Below are 21,838 nucleotides of genomic sequence, written 5' to 3' on the forward strand. Positions count from 1 at the left end.
TTTAAATTTGCAAATTTCAAACTGCTTTGCGTTGGTGACCCACAAAGACAATTCACCTTGATTCACAAATCCCTCCACCCCTCTCAGTGTTGATCTCAACCCACTAAATTTACTTTATAATCCACTAATCGTTTTTAAGTAAAGCACTGCCTTAAGTAACAGTTCCAAAGCACGCATTATAATCTTTCCCATTTGGTCACCGTTTCCTTCTGGACGGATTGTTCCCGAGCGATGACTTGCAGCATCAGTTTCATGAAAGACAGTGCACTTTAACAGAGCCAGGTGGACCAAGCGTTGCCCATACAGAGGCAGAAATGCCATGTCTAATGAGTTCGAGATGTGTATGTTCATATTTAGAATTCTAGGAAGGCTGTTTTCTAGGAATGTTTGAGGGATGCCGGTCCCCTTCCAGCATAAGGCAGCGACATTTCCTCAGGTTACTCATATTCATCAACATCTATGACGAGCTAAAACTGTAAGGCCGTTTTTACCAAAGTCTTTTGCTGTTCTTCAAAATCTTGGATTCCAGTGAAAACAGTATGGTTCGGCAGTGCGGTATAAAAGTACGTGTCACTAGTCATCTCCTCAATCCATACTTAAAGCACTTTAAACCAAGGAAGCATTGTTGCCTCCCTTCCTTTCCCACTTACTCCCAGTTTTGAGTTGACATTAGAGTATTCAGATGCCTCATTGCACCACTAAGAAAAACAAAATTTTGCAGTTAGGTTTATTAATCTTATAATTCATAAGTAGTAACTAATTATGTAAATAATTTTTAGTCTAAAAACTCCAGCCTACGGTTGGATCTACCTTACGTGTTACCTGAGATTTAGGAAAACAATAAAGTCGGGCAGCCCCCAGTAGAACGCTCTAGCATTTTTTTTTTTTTTTTTGTCTTTAGTAATGTTTATTATATCAACATTGCCATTTTTCCCACTTAACAAGTGATAGCATATTGTTCTTTATGGGTTCCTATCCTCTGAATTAAATAATTAAACAGTCCTTGTTACTTAATCTGCTTGATTATGGCAATTTACATGTACAACAGTGCGTCAGATGTGATAATAAGGTGTTTTATGCTGTTCTGTACGTAATTTGCATGCAATAATTTCTTTCCATCAATTATTAAGCATAAATTGGAACTTTCTTATTAGCCTTAGAAAAAATTCATTGTGTTTTGGTGACTTCTATCAGGTTTTAAATTCTGATTTTTTTTTTAATTTATTTTTTAAATTTATTGGGGTGACAATTAGTAAAATTACATAGATTTCAGGTGTACAATTCTGTATTGATTTTTTTTTTTTAGTGCGTGATGTGATTGCTAAATACGCAGTGTTTCTTTAAATTTCTTTAGTGATGGTTAAATAATCAAATTAGTAACTTTAAAGAGTAAAGTTCACAGTGAAGTAAAAGGATAAATACAGGATAGCCAAGGATATCTTTCCTGTACAATTTCCTGTGCCATTTCCTTTCAGTGGGCTTCTGCTAGCAAATTTTATGTCAGTCATTCATCAAAGGAAAGCAATTATTGCTTGGCCACTACTAAAAAAAAATGTATATATAAAGGTCATTAAACTATAAAGGAAAAAAAATGAAATGATTACCAAAAAGACAGGATAGTTGTTACCTCTAGAAGGAACTAGGGTGCTAGCCTTCTAAATAAATGGTGGTTCTGTGGATGCTTACTTTATAACTGTTAAACCATACATACATGTTTTGTGAACTTTCGTCTCTATATCTTATATTTATAATCAAAGTATTTGAAAAAGAAAAATACTTATTTGCAAAGTTTCATTAAGATGTTTGAGTAAGGGGAATTGTTAGTGTTATTTCAATGTTTTTGAAGTTTACAACTCAAAAAAACTTAAGAGGTTCTCTTAAAAGTGACTGACAAGCAAATACAACCTCAAGGGGGGGAAAAAGAAACATTTAAACTGAAAATTACAATTCAGCTTTCCATTTTAGCAGTATGTCTTGGTAGATGTGGAGTAGACCTCTGCTGATTAGTTTACAAAGCTGTTTAACAAAGGCATATCTTTCATAAATGTGCACTTATTAAGATATTGTATTATATTTTTAAAAATGTTCTTACACAAGTACTGTTATGAGAAAGATAAACGGTTCAAAAGCCACATGTTGAAATTAAGATGAGAAAAATTCAGGGACATTGAACAGAATAATGGAAAAGGTATTCAGGAATTTTATAAAATGTCTATATGCACACTCAATTGTATCATAATAAAAACTGAATATTTAAGCCAATTAAGTCATTGTATAGGGACATTAAATAGGAATGTTAACAACACATGCCTTTCTCTGTCCTTTATGTGTTTGTATATTGATTATGTGATTCATTAATATTAAGCATGCAGTATTAGGAAAATGAGGTAAGTACATGAACATTAAGTAGAAATACAAGAATGAAACAAGATAAGTTTCAAAAAATGCCACAAAGGAATACATAATTAATTATTTATAAAGAATGTTGGGCCATAAATGTTGGAAGTTCAGGGTAGATTAAGGTAGGATAGCTTTTGTCTGGGGTTTCATGAAGTAGTGGGAACTTGAATTATAGGAATTGGATTAAAGTACAGATGGGGGCTACCTAGGTAGGGAGGTATAGTATGAAATAAATAAATGAGAAAACACAAGGTGGTTTCAGGAGAGTTTGATCAGCTTGGTTGGAGAGGATGGTTTATGTAGGAGAATAGTGAGAGGCATAGCTAGAAAGTTGAAGCTAGATTTTAATGTGTTCTTCATGTGGAAAAGAATTACAATGCTTTTCAAAATTGAGTATCCCCATCTAGTAATACAGCCTTCTGGTAACACAGACTCGAGCCAGACTCGAATCTTTGCTCCACAGGTTGCTTTATATTTCCTGAAAATTAATTTTCTCATCAATAAAATGCAGAGAATAATAGTACCTACCTTGTTATTTGTGAGAACTAAATGAGTTAATATATGCAAAGCACTTGGCAGTGCCTAACATACGGTAATTAGTATGTGAATGATCTTCTATGGTATAGGTTGAACAAAGAAGAAAATCAGAAAAACTTATTTTTATAAGCATTTCCCTAATAGTAATATATTTGACATACTACAAGAAGTTGTATCTTTTTCATTGCAGTGTTTGGAAAATGGGAAGTAATGACAGCTGGCACCTGAACTAAGTACTTTTATAGGCAACACCATTCCAGAACTTCAGGATGAATGGGGATATGCCCCATGTCCCCATCACTACTCTTGCGGGGATTGCTAGTCTCACAGACCGTAAGTTTGGTTAATTTATCTAATTTACATTACGCTGTGTTAACTATAATTTTTAGACTATAACAAAAATTATTTGTAGTATCATAAATAAGAAAATTTTAGGTTTTGAATGACAAACATTTTATTTTCTTTGATTTATTAGCTAATATGTGAAAGTAACAAAACTAGTGTAGTTAGCTAACAATAGGTAAGACCTTAATTTCTGTTTCACCCATTAAGAATTGGTAGCATGTGTTTCTTTAAAGGTCTTAGATGATAAAGGGATAAATGAAAAAGTAAAGACCAAAGAAAATGACATAAAGCATTAAGAAAAATCAAAACTGAAACAGTGGTTTGCATTTAGGAACTAATACAGACTTTTAAAAAAGTACTAATAGAAATGGTAACTGAAACTGCCTTTCAAAGAAGAGAATTTGCTCACCAACAATCTAATTTTCTTAGTGATAGTTATTTTGTATGGCATGTTCAGTAATCCGTTGGAGTTTGTCATAGATGTCAGCAGCATATTATACTCTGAACAGTTAAGTTAAAAGAACATTGTCATTCTTTTGATATTTATGTAGTGTAATGCAATTTTTTAGGGACTTGCTCTTTTGGTAGGCAACTCTCATAACTCTAATTCTTTGTCCCGGGGTAATGGTGCAAAAAAGCTACCCACAATGTTAATTGCTGTGTCAGCTATCTGAATAAAGAAATGGAAATAGAGATATGAGAGGGAAGGGTAGAAGGTGATGAGATGACATACTTATCTTTGTATAGCATTATGCAAGATTTAGGGCTTTATAATTAATGAGTTATGAGAAAAATAACTTCAAGAAATATTTTTATCTGTGTTCAGTATCCCCCAAATACTGTTTCTGTTGTTAATTTCCATCTGGTTTTAGTGGGGATAAAATACGTACCGTGTTTCCCTGAAAATGAGACCTGGCTGGACCATTAGCTCTAATGCATCTTTTGGAGCAAAAATTAATATAAGACCCGGTCTTATTTTAGTATAAGACCGGGTCTTATATAATATTAGACTGGGTTTAATATAGTATAGCATAGTATAGTATGGTATAATACAATACAATACCCAGGTCTTACAGAATATAAGACTAGGTCTTATATTAATTTTTGATCCAAAAGACACATTAGAGCTGATGGTCCGGCTAGGTCTTATTTTGGGGGAAACATGGTATACTGTGTAGGTGATTAGAAATTAAGTCAAAAATAAAGACATTTTAGTTAACTTTCTTGACTTTTAGTTTGGACAAATTAATAAATATCCTTTTGTGAAGAGACAATAAATAGTTAAATTTAAACTACTGTAAAACGTATATGTCCTTTTGTTTGCTGTTTAGAATAGAATGAAGAAAGGAGATAACTATTTAGGAATTTATAACTTAAAGCAAAATTCTAAGATATTCTTCTTCCTCCAGAATTCTATTCTATGAATGTGCTCCTGCTAAAGTGAGCTATTTGTGTTTGTATAAATGTTAAAAAATATTTTGTTCATCTGGTAAAGAGTCAGGTATTGTTATTTGGTTTATGTGAAAGTACTAGTGATTCTGATAAATCATATAAGAAAAAAATAAATGAGATTAATTAACGTATTCTCAATTTTGGGAAGTTACTTCATTTTAACCTTACATTTTAATCTATTCATTTAGCTGTTAATAAAAATCTAAGTAGGAAAAAATCAGGACAAATATAAAGGAGCTGAGTTTTATTTTCAGAGAGTAGTGTAATCTATTATGGTCCAAGTGATGTTTTGGGAGTTTAGAGTTGGTTGGGGTTTGTTGAGGGAGAGTAGGAATGCCTTATAATAATGTCACATTGATATTTGTAACTTATTTTTAATCACAAAATATATGTGAAGCACTGAAGAAACTTACTATACTCACTCAATTTCTAATAATCTGATTTTATTCCAAATAGTCCTGAACCAGCTGCCTCTTCCATCCCCCTTACCTGCTACAACTACAAAGAGCCTCCTCTTTAATGCGCGAATAGCAGAAGAGGTGAATTGCCTTTTGGCCTGTAGGGATGATAATTTGGTTTCACAGCTTGTCCATAGCCTCAACCAGGTATCAACAGATCACATGTAAGTACAATCTAAAATAAAGTGAAAAGTTTTGTTCTTAATAAGAGAATGAGTATTCCTGGTTTTACTTTTTATTTCAATAAATTAGATATATAGTTTACTTTTAAAATATATCAATATCCAAATGAGAATGTAGCCTTGCTATAATGAGATATTAATGAGATTTAAATAGGCCATGGTTACTTTGAGATGATAGTTCTGGCCCATGTAGTTCTATGAAGATCTTTTCTGCACTTTTGAAATAATCTTAGGATCCATCAAGATGGATCTGTGCAGAGGTCTAAAGTTGCTCTTGAAGCTATCTCTCTTTTTCCTGATATTGTAGCGTGGTTAGTTAGAATTCCCAGGCACTAGAGACTGTGCTGCTAGCGTTATTTGGAGTATGCTCGCATGCTTTTCCTGGGAAGTATAAGAAGAACCAAGGACTAACGCCATGGAAAGCTACTACAGAATTTGGGACTAATTTTTCCCAGGATTTAGTGTATAATCTGAACAAAGGTTTGTCGTTTTACACATAGACTTTTAAAAAACAACATAAACTTAAATTATATAGCATATTTATAAAATTTTTGCATGCATATATACTTTGTAAAATTCACTTTTTTACTGTGAAAGCAGTGTATACTTATAATATCGTGAGAACACAAAAGTTAAATCTCTCTCCTGTATTCCTTTACATCCCACTACACAGTGATATTCATGTATATTTCCATTCCTTTTTTTTTTAACTTAAAGATTCATTATTTAGGGGGATGAGGATAAAGCATATTATAATGGAGAGGTCTCTGCCGTTAGATGGAGTACATACTTTGGGGCCGTTTTTAAGGCTGATGACTCTAAGGTGAAATACCAGATGAATATTCTGATAGAGAAACTGAGAAATGGTTGGTTTCTCAGAAATGATTACTTTCTCAGGAGCAAGTATAATACTAATATCTAGCCACTCCAGAAATTCAACAATGTCTAAATATTACATCATTTTTGGTGTACCTGTATGTACTTAATCAACAGTTTTTACCAAATTCTACCTTTAAAGAAATAGGGAAATAGTACACATACAGTTATGATTTATTTTATGGAGAGTTACTTTAAGATTGCCCTCAGAAATTTATTGAGTCTTATCATTGGACACCATTTTTATAAATCTTTCTTATTAGATTTAATGAGTGGAACAGTGACATGTAGAATGTACAATTTAAAATGCTGCCTATGTTTTTTTATCATTTATCTTCTATAGTTATGCATTTAATTTGCTACTTACTTTCAAGTTTATTGAAAATTGTGATTATCCTTTACTACTCACTTGGGCATTTTTTTAACCTCCTGATGACTTTATTTGAGACAAGGATACGAGATAGAAAAATTACCTAACCTCTGGGCCCTGTCTTAACTAATGTGGCAGCATATTACATTTGGAGGCCATTCTCAAAACGGTAGACTGACTCATATGCAGATGTAAGGGAGAAAATATATTTCAAGCCCAAATATCAACTTCTGTGCATAATTATCACCTCTATTCCCTTCCATCATTTTGAATAGTTTACAGTAGACTATTTATTTTCTAGTTTGAAACTAATGTGAACATTCTTAAGTAAACTCATAGTTCCATAAAATAGGTATTGGGCTTTATTTTCCTGTTTAAAGTAAAGTAGAAAAAAAAATGTGTCCTGTGAAAAACTCTCCTGTCATTTTTGATAATTCTGTTTCTTCCAAGAATAGCAGCCTCAATCCATGAAATTGATAGACATACTGTGCGATTTGTTTTTATACCATAAGTCTTCTTGATTTTCTGCCTCAGCCTTTTCTGAATATCACTAGTGAATTGCTATCTAACCAGTGTAGAATAGTGAATTCTTAACTAATCAATCACTATTTTAATTTCTGATATCTATTTTTTCAATGCCAGAGAGTTGAAAGATAACCTTGGCAGTGATGATCCAGAAGGCGACATACCAGTCTTGTTGCAGACCGTCCTGGCAAGGAGTCCTAACGTTTTCAGGGAGAAAAGTATGCAGAACAGATATGTACAAAGTGGTGAGGTTCTTAATAATTCAATTTCGTAGTATATTTTTTTGTGGGTCCATAACAGAATTTATTTCACATGTAGTAATTAAATTGAAATGTCTCCTTTAATAAGCAAGCCTATCATCAATGAATGCCGCATTGATCCCTTGAATCAAGCCAAGAAAGAAACTAAATGAATGTTAACACATTTTTTTGCGGGAAACGAGTAAACTCGTCATAGGCGGGAAAATGCCCGCTTACAAAGTGTTAATATTTGTGCAGTTTAATACGTAACTTGAAATTCCTTGAAAATTAGGCAAAGCTTAAAGTGTATTTTGTTAGATATTTCAGAATCTATTAGTTTATTCAAAGAGCTTTATTTTAAAAAATCATATAATTGGAATGAGAGAAGTCTTTTCATTAATCAAATAATAAAAATATTTGCAGAGCTTTTCAACATGCAGTAGTACATGTATAAATAAATATACCTAGTATTAGTTTTAGCATTGATGGTGATTACATTCAAGGTTATGTAGTAATTGGTTTAACACTCCTGTTGCCTTAGAAACAGAAAATAGGTTTATAATAAGTTATTTAAGGAAAAAAATCTATTTATAATAAGTACTATAAAAATCATAAAAATACGACGTTCAACAGAAGTATAATTTTTACGTAGTAAACGAGTGCCTTTGAGTTAGGTGCATTGTTTTGGTCTTAAGCTTGCTGAATTTGGCAAGCCCAAGTATTTGCTTGGCTCTGAAGATTAAAATAGAAGGAAATAGTTTAGACAGCTCAAGAAGGTCCAGCTTAGTTAATTGATTAACCGTGTTCAAGAATATTGAGAGATTTATTGGAAACACCTCCATGAAGCTTCCCATCCCATCTCCTAGTTTTCTTTTGTTTTTTTAATAGTATTAGTGTGTTGATTTTGTATATTTGTGTGTCAATTCTGTTTTTAAAGCAATTGTATAGTTAACTGTCCATTCCCCCAAGTGAATCCATGGACATTCCTCTGCCCAAATCACTTTTCAGCAAATTAAAGGCAGGTATGCAGGGCAAGACTGTATCTTCACCAGAACTAATAAGCTAGAATGCAGCAGTAGGAGAGCGATGCGAATGGTGAAAGGAAAACTAGAATTGCACTTGCTCTGGGAGAATGTTGGAATGAAAGAAAATAGAGATCGTTGATTTGAAGAAAGACTAATAGTATAGGAGCATTTAGTATAAGGTAACTCTAAGATTGAATAAAGGAAGTCTTCTAAGGCTATTTATACTACATCTAGGTAACTTACGTTTTTAAATAATTTGGGTAGTAAATCACTCTAATAAAAAACTTTTAAGAGTATTTACCTTTGAGACACATATTTTGTTTTGTACTACACGTATACTTATTTTTAAGTCCAAAATGTTGGTTGATTTCTCCATATCCTACTTTGTAAAAACATAAGCTAGCATTTAAAAATTAATTAATTACATGTTGTGAGTTTTTAAAGCATTTTTCTAGTGATACTTGGCTTTAAAATTTTTAAAGGTAATTCTTAGTTGCTTAGTGTAAATGTGAGTCACGCATGATGAAAATTTAATAAGCAAAACACTTTATTTATACTTCTTTGGAGCTTTGAAATAACCAGAAAGGACTATTAGAATTTCATTTGTCCATTTTACTTTTAAAGCCATTGCTTTCAAACTAGTAAATTTCAGCTTGTGCCAGTGATGACTGTTAGTTAATTCAGGGGAAATTTTTTTTTAACTCCCATCTTAGGGAGTATTGCCCTCCCTGTCAAAAGAAAAAAAGAAAGAAAAACCCTAGCAACAATAATTATAGTAATTAAATTATTAAATTATGGAACATACGATTTAATATTGAATTTGAGTAGGAAGAGAAAGCTCAGAAGTTGCAATTTAGACTATGTATAAAAGAAAAGAGTAGTATTACTAGTAGATTTTGAGCCCTCATCTCATTCAACTACTACTTTAAAGCTAGAATCCCTTCTACTCTAAAAGGTACTTTTCACATCAACAGCAGGAAATGAAATGTGGGAATATGATGTGATACTTGAAGCTCCCAAAAAGATTGGCTATGGATATCATAAAAAAGTTCAGGGTTAATCGGAGATTTTTATCTCTGATTTTAAAAATGTTTAAATAACTGAATTTTTCTCTATCTCATGTATAACAAAATGCTATTTGTGTAACAATTGAAGAAACAACGTCTAGCTTGAAAAGAAATGTGAGAATCTGAAAGCTAACCTCACATTTTCCCTCATTAATCAAATATTCATTTAATCCTTAATATGTGGCAAATAATTACTGTGGAAGAATAGAAGCATTCTGTTTTGCACCAAAAGACTTTCAGATCGAATGTAGCTGCTCAAACTTTGGGCCATTCAATAAAGTACTTTTAAAAACCTACGTCTGAATCACAATGAAACAAATACTGTTGTGAAACTAAGCTCCTAAGGATGGGAGCTGTATGTAATAAAGTATTCCATATAATCGAAAGACCACCCAAAGGCCTGTTGTAGAAGGAATTGTGTAGTAGTTGATCAGGAGTTAAAGTGACTTCTAAAAGTTCTTTTCAATTCTAAGCCTATATGATAGGACTTTAAATAAGTAAAATTTTAAAAAATTAATCTCTATCGCAGCTCCTAGAGTAGTTATAATAATAAAAGAATGTTTTAGTCAAATTGGTTGTACTTGAAATTTACAGTTTCTATATTTTGCTCTTCAAAATGAACATGTTGGTTAAAAAAAAGAGCAGAAAACTTTTTGAGTGTTTATGAAGGAACAATTTATTTAAATCATTGAAAGGATACTTTACCATTAGAAGAAAATAACATGTTTACCATTTTTGTGTGTTCTATAGGAATCATGATGTCTCAATATAAACTTTCTCAGAATTCCATGCATAGTAGTCCTGCATCTTCCAATTATCAACAAACCACTATCTCACATAGCCCCTCCAGGTAATATATATATATATATATATACATATGTATGTATCATTTTATTACGTATTGTTTTCTGTGGTAAATACGCTTGTGAATATACAGTGTATACATACATTTATGTAATGGTGAATTATATCTAGTTCATAAGCTGAAATGCTTAGCCTTAAATAGTAACCCACATGAACATTTGCCTTAAAACGTTATATGTGGAAATGCTCTAATATACTAATTGAAGTAGCTATCATTTTAGTAACTTAATTTCATATAGACAAAAAATGTGTTAAAATAACCAATGTGTTTGAGATAAATAGAATGAATACCTTTATGCAAGTAAAATGTGTTACCTCAGTTTTTATAAACTGTGTAGTATAACTCAGATTATGAATTGTGAATGATTTTTGTGCATCTGAGTATTTTTCAAATTTTTTCTGTCTGCATAGATTTTATTTAAATTAGAATTTGGAGAATTTTATGGTAGTGAAATTTCAAGGAAGAGCATTTATTTCATTTCCTGATATTGTTTATTTGAATTTTGGGTTTTAGCCGGTTTGTGCCACCACAGACAAGCTCTGGGAACAGATTTATGCCACAACAAAATAGCCCAGTGCCTAGTCCATATGCCCCACAAAGCCCTGCAGGATACATGCCATATTCCCATCCTTCAAGTTATACAACACATCCACAGATGCAGCAAGGTAAGAAATGTTAGTTATTTAATTATAGAGAATACCTGTTACTCCAAGCAAATTCATTTCTTTCTTTTCACAATGTTTAAAACAGAAACTAAAATACTATATACTTATTTGTCAATAAATATTCCTTTTAAGATGTGGCTTAAATCAAAAACATGTTACATTTATCATTGTGAGATTCATAATTTGGAAAGTAAAAAGATTAGTTTCATTTGACTTTTTGGATTAGGTTATTATACAACTTGAGTATATCTAGTTATGAAATTAGGAACGACTTTTTTTAATTGGGCTTTCTTCCTACAATACACTAAGCCAAAGAAAAATTACATTTTAATTGGTAAAGTTTATATAGTATAAATTGTAAAGAACAGTACTTTCCCTAAAAAATGAAAATCGGGGATTAGAATACTAGTTCTCAGTTGAAGTCAAATGTGATAATATGTCTTTTTTAAGATTATAGTGCCTTGCGATGTATGTCATGTCTGCTAAATAATTTATTAGTATAAATTTATTTGTACTTTTTTGGAGAAATTTTAAAAAGAAAAGGGCAAAATAATATAATAAACATCTATGGTTTTGTCTCCCGTAATTAACAGCAAATTTTTAAAATTTGCAGTCAGTCATTAATTTCTATATGTATTCTTGTTTTTTGTTATGCATGGGGTCCAAATTTTCTTCATTTATATACTTTTAACTTATAAGCTTTTAACTTAATCAGCTATCAAAACAGCCCATGGCTGCTTTTCCAAATCTAGATAATGAAATACTAGGTTGAAACCATTTCACATACTAACTCAATGAAAAACCAGGAGGCAAATCACACATTTGGAATAGACACCTCTAAAATTACAGAATTTAGTGTGAGTGCTGAACATAAGTATGTATGCATGTACGTGGGCTCTTGATACTTGTAAAATAGTATACTCTGGCATAGTAAGTAGGAGGAGCATTTTAAATGTAATTAACAGGAGGAAAATTATTAAAAGAACACATTTGTTGCTGATGAAAATGGCCACATACACATAAGTATGTGTACAGAAGAATATAAGTTTTTACTCTAAATACTGTTGCTGTTTTTTAATAAGATGAACCTTGCTTTTTCAAAAGAGTAAGTTGAAACCACAAACTCAAAAGAGAATTATAGTTTGAGGGTCTGTTCAGTAATGTGTCATTTCTTGGAAATTCTCAGATATTTGAACTAAAAAGTTATTCAGAGATTAGCCCCACTCAGATATAAAAGTTACTATAAATTGGAAAATTTAGTATGGTAAGGAACAAATGGATAAGTAAATGAGACAGAAAAGAATCCAGAATAAGGCAGATATATATGGGAGTATGTGAAAGATAACATTTAAAACAGTTTTAAAATTTAAAATAGTTTTTAAATTTTGCATTATAAAACATTTAATCATGCACAAAAGTTGAAAGATGAATACAATAAACCCCTTCACCAACAGGTACCATGACTGTTTGCCTTTATATACATCTGCTAAAAAGAAGAAAACTCTCCTATATAAACACCAAATGTAATAATTTACCCCTAAAAAATTAAGAAAAGTTCGATAGTATCATCTAATATCCAGTCGACAGTTTTCACCAGTTGTCCTAAATAAGTCATTCATAACCTTTGTTCTTTTCAAAGCATGATCTAACCTAGTTTCTCACAAATTGCATTTGGTTTTTACATCTCTTTTGGCTCTTTTTTTTTTAAATTAAATTTATTGAGGTGACAATTGTTAGTAAAATTACATAGATTTCAGATGTACTCTTTTGGCTCTTTTAATCTGAAACAGCCCCATAGCTTTTTTTCCCCACGACAGTAATTTTTGTTTTTATGAAGGGTGGGGTACTTTTGTAGACATCTCATATTCTAGACTTGACTGTTTCCTTATAGTGTTGCTTAAATATTCCTCATATTTCCTACCTATTAGCAGTTATCTTTAAAAGCTTTATTAGTATCTAGTTATATGTTTTTGGCAAGAGTACTAGATAAGTTATGTGCCCTTTATGTTGCTTCACATCAGAAGGCACATATTGTCAAGTGGTCCCAGTATCCGTGGTGTTTAGGTGGTGACCACGTCATCTCATCATTGTATAAGTGCTGTTTTTTTCCTTGCAGTTAGTAAGTAATCTGCAGATGGATACTTGGAGATCATGTAAACATCCTGGTCTCCATTAATCTTTTAACTAAGAGGTTTAGCATTAGATAATGATTCTCATTTCATCAGTTTTTACACTGGTCATTGGAAAATGGTGATTTTTCTAATTGTCATTCTTAAGATGGCATTTTTAAATCAGTGTGTAAGAATGGATTGTTTAATAAATCATGTTGAGTGGATTGGCTAGGCATTTTGAAGTTTTAATTGGATTCCTAGATTATCTAGAGCAAAAGTTTTCTAGATAGATAAAATATTTACATGGTTTTTACATGTATTTTAAGTCATAAACTTATAAGAAGAAAACATGGGTAAAGTTTTGGTAATCTTAGAGTCGAGAAGGCCTTATTTATGCAGACTTAAAATCTGGATTCCAGAAATGAAAAAAAACACAGATTAATTATAAATTTCTATGTAAGAGGAGAGACCATAAATAAGGACAAGTTAAATATGGGGGAAAACAGTTTCAAAATTTAAACACAAAATACTAATTTTTAACACACCAAGATCTTATAGAGATTGATAAGAATAAGACAAAAGTAGACTAAAAAAGTAGACAATTTACTGAAAAGAAAAGCAAATTTGATACAGAAAAGTGTAATACGTATATGAGAATGTGGTCAACCTGGCTCACAATTAAAGAGATGTGAATCAAAATTAAAGTGAAATACAACTTTTTATAGTTACATGATACCTAGTATCAACAAGTGTGCAGGGATTCCCACAGTCTTGACAGAGGTATAAATTGGTACCTTTTTAGAGAGCAGTTTGGCAATATCTATTGTAATTTAAAATGCATATACCTCCTTTTGTAGTTCAGAAATCTGTCTCCCTTAAAGGGGAGGGAATAAAACATAGACAGTTTTACTCACATTCTACTAAGCATCCAGTGAAGAGATGTTTTAATCATAAAACATTCCAGTCATCGTCTATGAACATGGAAACATTTCTGAATATTACAAAACCAAGTAAGCAGTGCTATCAACCTCGGTGATAAAATTTGATGTATATGAGAAATACATGGATTGATTAATATTAGACAATATAATTTAGATTAAGAGGATGGGGATCCTGTGAGCCTTTTAATAGTTGCCAAAAGAGTATTCAAAAAGAAATTCGACTTCCGTTAATAATTTTTGAGTTTTCACTGGAGAAGAATAGACTGGGACAGCCTTATCCTGAAAACCTTATCCTGATAAAGGCAAATCCACCTAGTGGTGAAAAATTAGAAACATTTTCCTTGAAATCAAGGATAAGACATGATGCCTATAATCATCACTTTTATTTAGTGTATCATTTATTTTATTTATCAGTGTCTTAGTCAATACAGGAAGATAAGCATAAAATATATATAATTATTGGGAAGGAAGAAATGAAAAGTTTCATTTTTCAAGTGATATGATTGTCTTCATAGAAAACTTAAGAGAAGCTACAAACACGGTAATATAATTAATAAAAACACTCCACACGATTACTCGATACAAGATCATAATATTGAAATTAATTGCATTGCCTCTTCATACACCTAAAATAAGCAATTATAAGTATAGTCTTTTAAAATATTATTAAAAACTTCAAGGAAAACCATATGCTACCTAGGAATAAATTCTCTTTGTGGGGAAAATTATAAAAATTTTGAAAGAGATATAAACGAAAACCTAAGAAAGTGAAGAGTTATGCATTCTTCATGGATGGAAGGACTCAATAGGGTAAAGATGAGAATTTTTCTCAAATGTGCACATTCAATACAATATCAGTAAACATCCCAAGCAGGGTTTTTATAAAAGCAACTTAAGCTGCTTGCAAAAATTCATGCAGAAGAATAAAAGTTCAAGAACAAGCAAGATCATTTTGAAAAGGATGAGATACGGTTCCATCTAGCAGGAATCAAGATTTATTGTAACATTAGTCCAGGAATCAATGAGTAGAACATGGTGAAGTGGAATTTGATAAAGCGCCTAGGAACATACCATGAACAAATGGAACTTGATACATACGGTATTATATCTTAATGGGGAAATAATGGTTTCTTTAATAAATGGTACTGAGATAGTTATCCATATGGAAAAAGTAAAATTGGGATTCCTATCTCACACTACACATAAAAATAAATTTTACATGGATTAAAGACTTGATGTGAAAAAAGAAAACTGTAAATTTTCAAAAGAAAATATAGGAAACTATCTTTTTATGGTACTGTGTTAAGGAGGGAATGAATGGCCAATACACTTAAAGATTCTTGGCTTCACTGTTTATCAAGGGTGCAAATTAAAGTGGCAGAGACATTTCTCATCCTTAGATTGACGAAAGTTGTTGGCAAGGATGTAGAGCAGTAGGAACTCATGCACTACCAGTAGAGTACAAATGGGCATAAGTAATTTGGGAAGCTATTTTGTTAATATTTGCTAGGGTTTACAAATGGACATATCTAGCTAGCAATTTCACTCCTAAATACATTTGTAAAAAAAAGTCATGTACAATAATATACATTACAGCATTGTTTATAACAATAAAAATATTGAAGCAATATAAACATCTAACATAAGAATGGATAAATTATGTATATTACTCAGAAGAATATATATAATTTTTTAATATATAAATGAATATGAAACTACATAATATTATAAAAATAGATACATTTCAACATAATATTCAATTAAAAAGCAAGTTTCAGAAGGATACATACATTTACCATTTATATAAAGTTATATGCAAAACAATGCTAGTTATTATCATTTAGGAATATATTCATTCATAGCGAAGGTGTCAAGATGTAGGTAGATTGAACTCAAATCTGGTGGTTTCTTTTAGGGAATTAGGGGAAGGGAATAGAGGAGAAGAATATGCAGATATATGGAGAGCTTCGACCATCTCTACTGTTTTACTTCATTTCAGTCATGTGCCACTTAACAGTGAGGATGCTCTCTGAGAAATGCACCGTTAGGCCATTTCATCATTGTGCGAACATCATAGAGAGCACTTACACAAACCTGAGTGGTAGAGCCTACTAAGTCTAGCCTATTGTTCCTAGACTGCAGCATGTGACTGTACTGAAAACTGGAGGCAGTTGTAATGCAATGGTAAATACGAGTTTGTTGCCATCAGCATCACCACAAACATGAGTAGTGTGTTGCGCTACAATATTACCATGGCTACAACGTTAACGATAGCTAGGACATCACTAGGTGATAGGAATTTTTCAGCTCTGGTATAGTCTTACAGGATCACCATGGTATATGTGGTCCGTGGTTGACTGAAACCTCCTTATGCAGCACAGGAATGTAGATCTGAATGACATGTAGCAGCGGGTGAACATGTGATCAAGGTCTGGATGGTCAGTGCAGGAGTGCTCATTATATTGTGCTCTGTCATTTCTGCATGCTTACAGTATGTCATGTATAATTGTTGTCCTCTAAGAGTTTCAACAGTTTATTTTTATAAAGCTTTTTTTAATTCTTATTAATTTCAGCATCGGTATCAAGTCCCATTGTTGCAGGTGGTTTGAGAAACATACATGATAATAAAGTTTCTGGCCCGTTGTCTGGCAGTTCAGCTAATCATCATGCTGATAACCCTAGACATGGCTCAAGTGACGACTACCTACACATGGTGCACAGGCTAAGTAGTGACGTATGTAACCTATTAGTTATCATTAAGGTAATGAAAGAGCGCTTATATTTGCCTGATAACCTAGTGTTTCAATTCCACAATTTAAAGGATACCTACTTATATAAAGGATTATACTAGATCTGAGAATCCAGCTATGAACAGGATGGTTCCTGTACCCACAGAGCCTAGTCTAGAGCGGAGTTGGTAAACTGGCCAGTAGTCTGACACAAAGTACGAACAGTTTTAACATTTTCAAAGAGTTTGTGAAAAACAACAACAAAAAAGAACATAATGTGACAAATTGTATGTGACCCAAAAATCCTAAAATATTTATTATCTGTTCCTTTACAGAAAAAGTTTGCCAACCCCTGGTCTAGAGGTTTAGGTTCTTAATGAAACGTAACTTCATTTTTAAAAATATGCTCATACAAAAATGTTCTCTTAAATAATGAACCTTTACTTATTAGTACTTAGCTCTTTTTCCGTCTAAGACCTGTATAAAACTTTTTCTCTGAAATTTAATGCTGCTTTGATGTTATTTAAATATTCCATGTACCGGAAATTTGTCTTGTAATTGGTTTGGTGGTATTATATAAGTTACATGTACCTAAAGAAATACAGAGATGACAGAGAACTCGTGAACTCTCAAGACATTTACAGCCTGGTAGGGTGTTCACAGCTCCTTTTGTAGAAAATAGTAAACAAAAGTGGAGCATACTAGTAATACCAGTTTTCTTATTCATTGCCATGCGTAGGCTGTTGATTCTTTTGGATACAATTTCAATTCTTCTAAGATATACCACGAAGAAAACAGGAAAGTGCAGAAGAATTATGCTTTTGAATACCAACACTTTACCTGTCAGTAATTTATGTCTTTTATTGGTTCTCTTTAAGATTTCTATAAGGACTTTCTTATCATTCAAGATACAAATTTTATACTCTATTCTTAGGATGGAGATTCTTCAACAATGAGGAATGCTGCATCTTTTCCGTTGAGGTCTCCGCAGCCAGTATGCTCGCCTGCTGGAAGTGATGGAACTCCTAAAGGTATTATTGTAACTAAAATTTCTTTCAGCATTCATATTTCAAGTTGAGTAAAGAACTCAAATTTTTTGATGGAGATACCAAAAATTATTGTTTTTCATTTACTGTGGAAAAAAACAAATCTGTACTTATTCCTGTAAACTATTGATAGTTTTTAGATATATACAATATCACTCTCACTGATAAATTGAGTCATCTTTGCAAACCACAAACTTCTTACCTCTCTTAAACATTTAAAATTATTGATCGGCTTTCTCCATCTTCTACCCCTTTCATATCGAATTTACCTGTTTTCCTCCTACTTCTTTCATTGATTGATTGTCTTCATTAGCTCTTCTCTCTGCTCTCTCATTTCTCAAGATTTCTATCTTTAAGCTGAATCTTCCACTGTACTTGTTTTCTTGGCTGTTTTACTCAGTTTTGGTAGCAGCATTGATTACTATTGTGAACAAGAAGCCCAAATCAATGTGTTTGGCTCTAGTCCTGTCTCCCAAGTTGTAATTTTTCATTTCCAGATAAACCTTCCTCGTATCTAGCTGGTATTTCAAATTCATGTTTAAATTTGTTCACACTGTTTTTTCTGCCATTCCTATTTCTCTTTATGCTGTTCCAGTCCTGAATCATCTTAAAGTCTTTTCACCTCTTATGTAGTCATTTATCAAAATCTGACCTGTTCTGTATTACCTCCCTAAACCTCTTAAATCTGCTTTCATTTCTGCTTATTAAAATCCAATCTGTTCTTCAAGTTCTAAGTTAATGACTGAGCTTCCATAGACCCTCTGCTAATCTCAAGACATTAGTTTATATTTGTTCTAATAACTTATACTGTCTTATGGACATGAATTTTATTTCATCTTCAAATTACAAAGAACCTTATGTGGTCTTCTGTGTATAATAGGTTCACAAAATTGAATTTAAGTCAAGGTTTGGGCTATTTTTTTAAAATACTAAAAAGTTTGATAAAATGAATTACCCTTTTATTGTGGAGACTATTACACGCCACTTTAAAACATTAGCTTGTAATTGATTGTAGTTTAGCTGATGATAATAAGCTCTATCCATGAGTATTTCTTATTATAGCCATCTAAAACATGAACTGATCTCCCTTTTAATTGTAAAGATATTTTATTTTTTTAAACTTGTATTTATTTTAAGTGTGTTTTTCCAGGACCTATGAGCTCCAAGTCAAGTAGTAGTTTCAATCTAGTTGTGGAGGGCGCAGCTCACACTGGCCCATATTGGGATCGAACTGGCAACCCTGGTGTTACGAGCATTGCGCTCTAACCACCTGACCTAACTGGCTGCCCTTGTAAAGATAATTTTTTTCACAGATATTGTCCCAACTTTTTGATCAGGGACATTCTTTATACAGTGAGAGTTGAACTTTTATGAGCTTTTCAAAATCTATAATTCTGTGAATTTTCAGGGATAAAAATAACTCAGCTTCTGGAAGAGATAGCAACTTCCAGAGTAACCCTTATTTGTTAATTTGGCATCAGAGTTAGGTACATGGCTCACAAGTAATGTCAGGGTGAGAAGTTATTCAGATGCCAGGGAGGAGTAACGATGCGATGGGTGGTTGGCCCAGATAACCAGCCTGTTTTTCCTCTTAACTCTTGAGGAAGGATGGATGAAGAAATGGATGGCAGGATGAAGGATGGTTGGGTGGATGGGGATGGATAGACGGGTAGGAAGGAAGGAAAGAAGGGAGGGAGGAAGGGAGGAAAAAAGGAAGGATAATTTAAGATATTAGTTGGTGCAAAAGTAATTGCGGATTTCACAATTTTTTTTTTAACCTTTTAAAACCTCAATTACTTTTACACCAACCTAATAGAGAAAACTTTAGAACAAACAACCTCATGAACACATTATTCATCAGAAGTTTCTACTTATGTTCACGAGGAGTGTTTCAACTAGTTTTGAAGGTATAGCATTACTATATTGTCACTTATTAATATCACAGTATAAGAAAATGTAAAAGTTACACAATTGTTCATTCTTGCCTGTTGAATTGTTTTTCTAGGATCAAGACCACCTTTAATTTTACAGTCTCAGCCTCTACCTTGTTCATCACCTCGAGATGTTCCACCAGATATCTTGCTAGATTCTCCAGAAAGAAAACAAAAGAAGCAAAAGAAAATGAAATTAGGCAAGGATGAAAAAGACCAGAGTGAGAAAGCTGCAATGTATGATATCATTAGTTCTCCATCCAAGGACTCTACTAAACTTACATTAAGACTTTCTCGTGTAAGGTCTTCAGACATGGACCAGCAAGAGGATATGCTTTCTGGTATGGAAAATAGCAATGTTTCAGAAAATGATATTCCTTTTAATGTGCAGTACCCAGGACAGACTTCAAAAACACCCATTACTCCACAGGATGTAAACCGCCCAATAAATGCTGCTCAGTGTTTGTCGCAGCAAGAACAAACAGCATTCCTTCCAGCAAATCAAGTGCCTGTTTTACAACAGAACACTTCAGTTGCTACAAAACAGCCCCAGACTTCTGTGGTACAGAATCAGCAACAGGTATCACAACAGGGACCTATATATGATGAAGTGGAATTGGATGCATTGGCTGAAATAGAGCGAATAGAGAGAGAATCAGCTATTGAAAGGGAGCGCTTTTCAAAAGAAGTTCAAGATAAAGGTAAAATAATCTCATTACTGCCATTTCATACTCTGGGCAAATATATAATTATGTCAAAAAAGTTTTTTTTTTAAATTACTCTTTTTTTCCTCATATTTTATAATTTCTTTATGTCTCCTCAGTTTTATATTTATTACTAATGCTCAGACCTCAGAAATTAAATTCTTAATTTCATTTTTTATCTGAAACAACTATTTGAGATTTAATAATTCTGTATCATAAGTCCATCACCTATTATGTACCAAGTGATTTTATCTGTGCTTATCTACTTAAGTGAACATTAGCGTTTCTATTTCATGCATTTTCAGACATTACGTTAAATAGACATTACCTTTTTTCCTATCAAAACAAAGTTAACTGCTATAGAATTATTTTGAATCAGTACTTTTAAGAAAAGTCTGTGTATGCGCTTATTATACAAATAGATTTTTCACTTGGTTTTTAATCCTACCATCTCTTAGTAATGTGATACATATTTGTAAAAAAAAATTATGGAAAGAATTCTAAGTTAATATTAAATAGCAAACCTTAAGGATCAAGGATCTTTTGTTAGTGAATACAGTTAAATGTTCCCTTTTGTCTGACTAGTATATTAGGATGGAGTTTCAGTACACCTGTTCTATGAGTATATGGGCTTTTTTTCGTGCTTTATAAATAATTATAATCAAATGAAAGCAGCTGCCTATTAAGTTCTTGATTATTTTAAGAGAGACTGAAAAATCAGTGATTGAAATTAGTAATATAATTTATGAATTTGCTGTCTTTGCAGATGCATGTACATACTTGACTATCCAAACCAAAGCATACTTTATGATTTCATTTTATAGTTAAATATTCTAGATTGAAATGCAGTTCTCATATTTTTTTGGTGATTGTATAAATAAAACCTAATGTTGGGTGGAGCTCATTTTTATATATGATTTTGTTCATAGGTGACAGGATCTTTTCTAGATAATTGTGTTCCTATGCTAAGAAACATGCTGCAGATTTGCATAACAGCTTTTTTAATGTTATTGAAAATAAACTACTAATTGTTGTACTACAATATTTGCTAAATATATACATCATATCTATAAATATATAAATGCAAGTAGATTGCTAGAAGTCTTCATTTTATTGTCTAGGGAACTGGAATTTCTTATTTTAACTAGTAAGTCATTGACGTTAAGGATAAAATAAAGTGTTGTTTGTTCTTTTCTCTTTTCTTAGTGGTGTAAGGTTCAGGAATAAGTATACTATGTGGGCCCCTCCTCTGACCTTTTATAAAAGTATATGCATGTCTAATGAAGAGAGCAATATTCTTCAGCTTCTCTGATAATATTAACATACCTCTGAATCCGGTGATAGTTCTGCAAGAAACATACAAAATTGTA

At 32.2% G+C, this 21,838-nt stretch overlaps 1 protein-coding gene across 6 annotated transcripts in view; it reads left to right on the top strand.

Moving 5' to 3' along the window:
- The window catches only part of NIPBL (NIPBL cohesin loading factor), a 189,437-nt gene that overhangs the window by 80,550 nt on the left and 87,049 nt on the right, over positions 1–21,838 (top strand). For all 6 annotated transcript variants that reach the window (XM_019737211.3, XM_074328993.2, XM_088796488.1 and 3 more), the window contains exons 2-9: positions 3,128–3,270; positions 5,191–5,356; positions 7,263–7,390; positions 10,227–10,326; positions 10,855–11,006; positions 16,632–16,792; positions 17,722–17,818; positions 19,839–20,465. In XM_019737211.3, coding sequence (XP_019592770.2) covers positions 3,207–3,270; positions 5,191–5,356; positions 7,263–7,390; positions 10,227–10,326; positions 10,855–11,006; positions 16,632–16,792; positions 17,722–17,818; positions 19,839–20,465 — 1,495 coding nt within the window. In that variant the 5' untranslated portion in view covers positions 3,128–3,206. The remainder of the gene's footprint in view (positions 1–3,127; positions 3,271–5,190; positions 5,357–7,262; positions 7,391–10,226; positions 10,327–10,854; positions 11,007–16,631; positions 16,793–17,721; positions 17,819–19,838; positions 20,466–21,838) is intronic.

Source organism: Rhinolophus sinicus, chromosome 3 (genome assembly GCF_057876585.1).
Source record: "Rhinolophus sinicus isolate RSI-liver-muscle chromosome 3, RSI-T2T, whole genome shotgun sequence".
Classification (NCBI taxonomy): domain Eukaryota; kingdom Metazoa; phylum Chordata; class Mammalia; order Chiroptera; family Rhinolophidae; genus Rhinolophus; species Rhinolophus sinicus.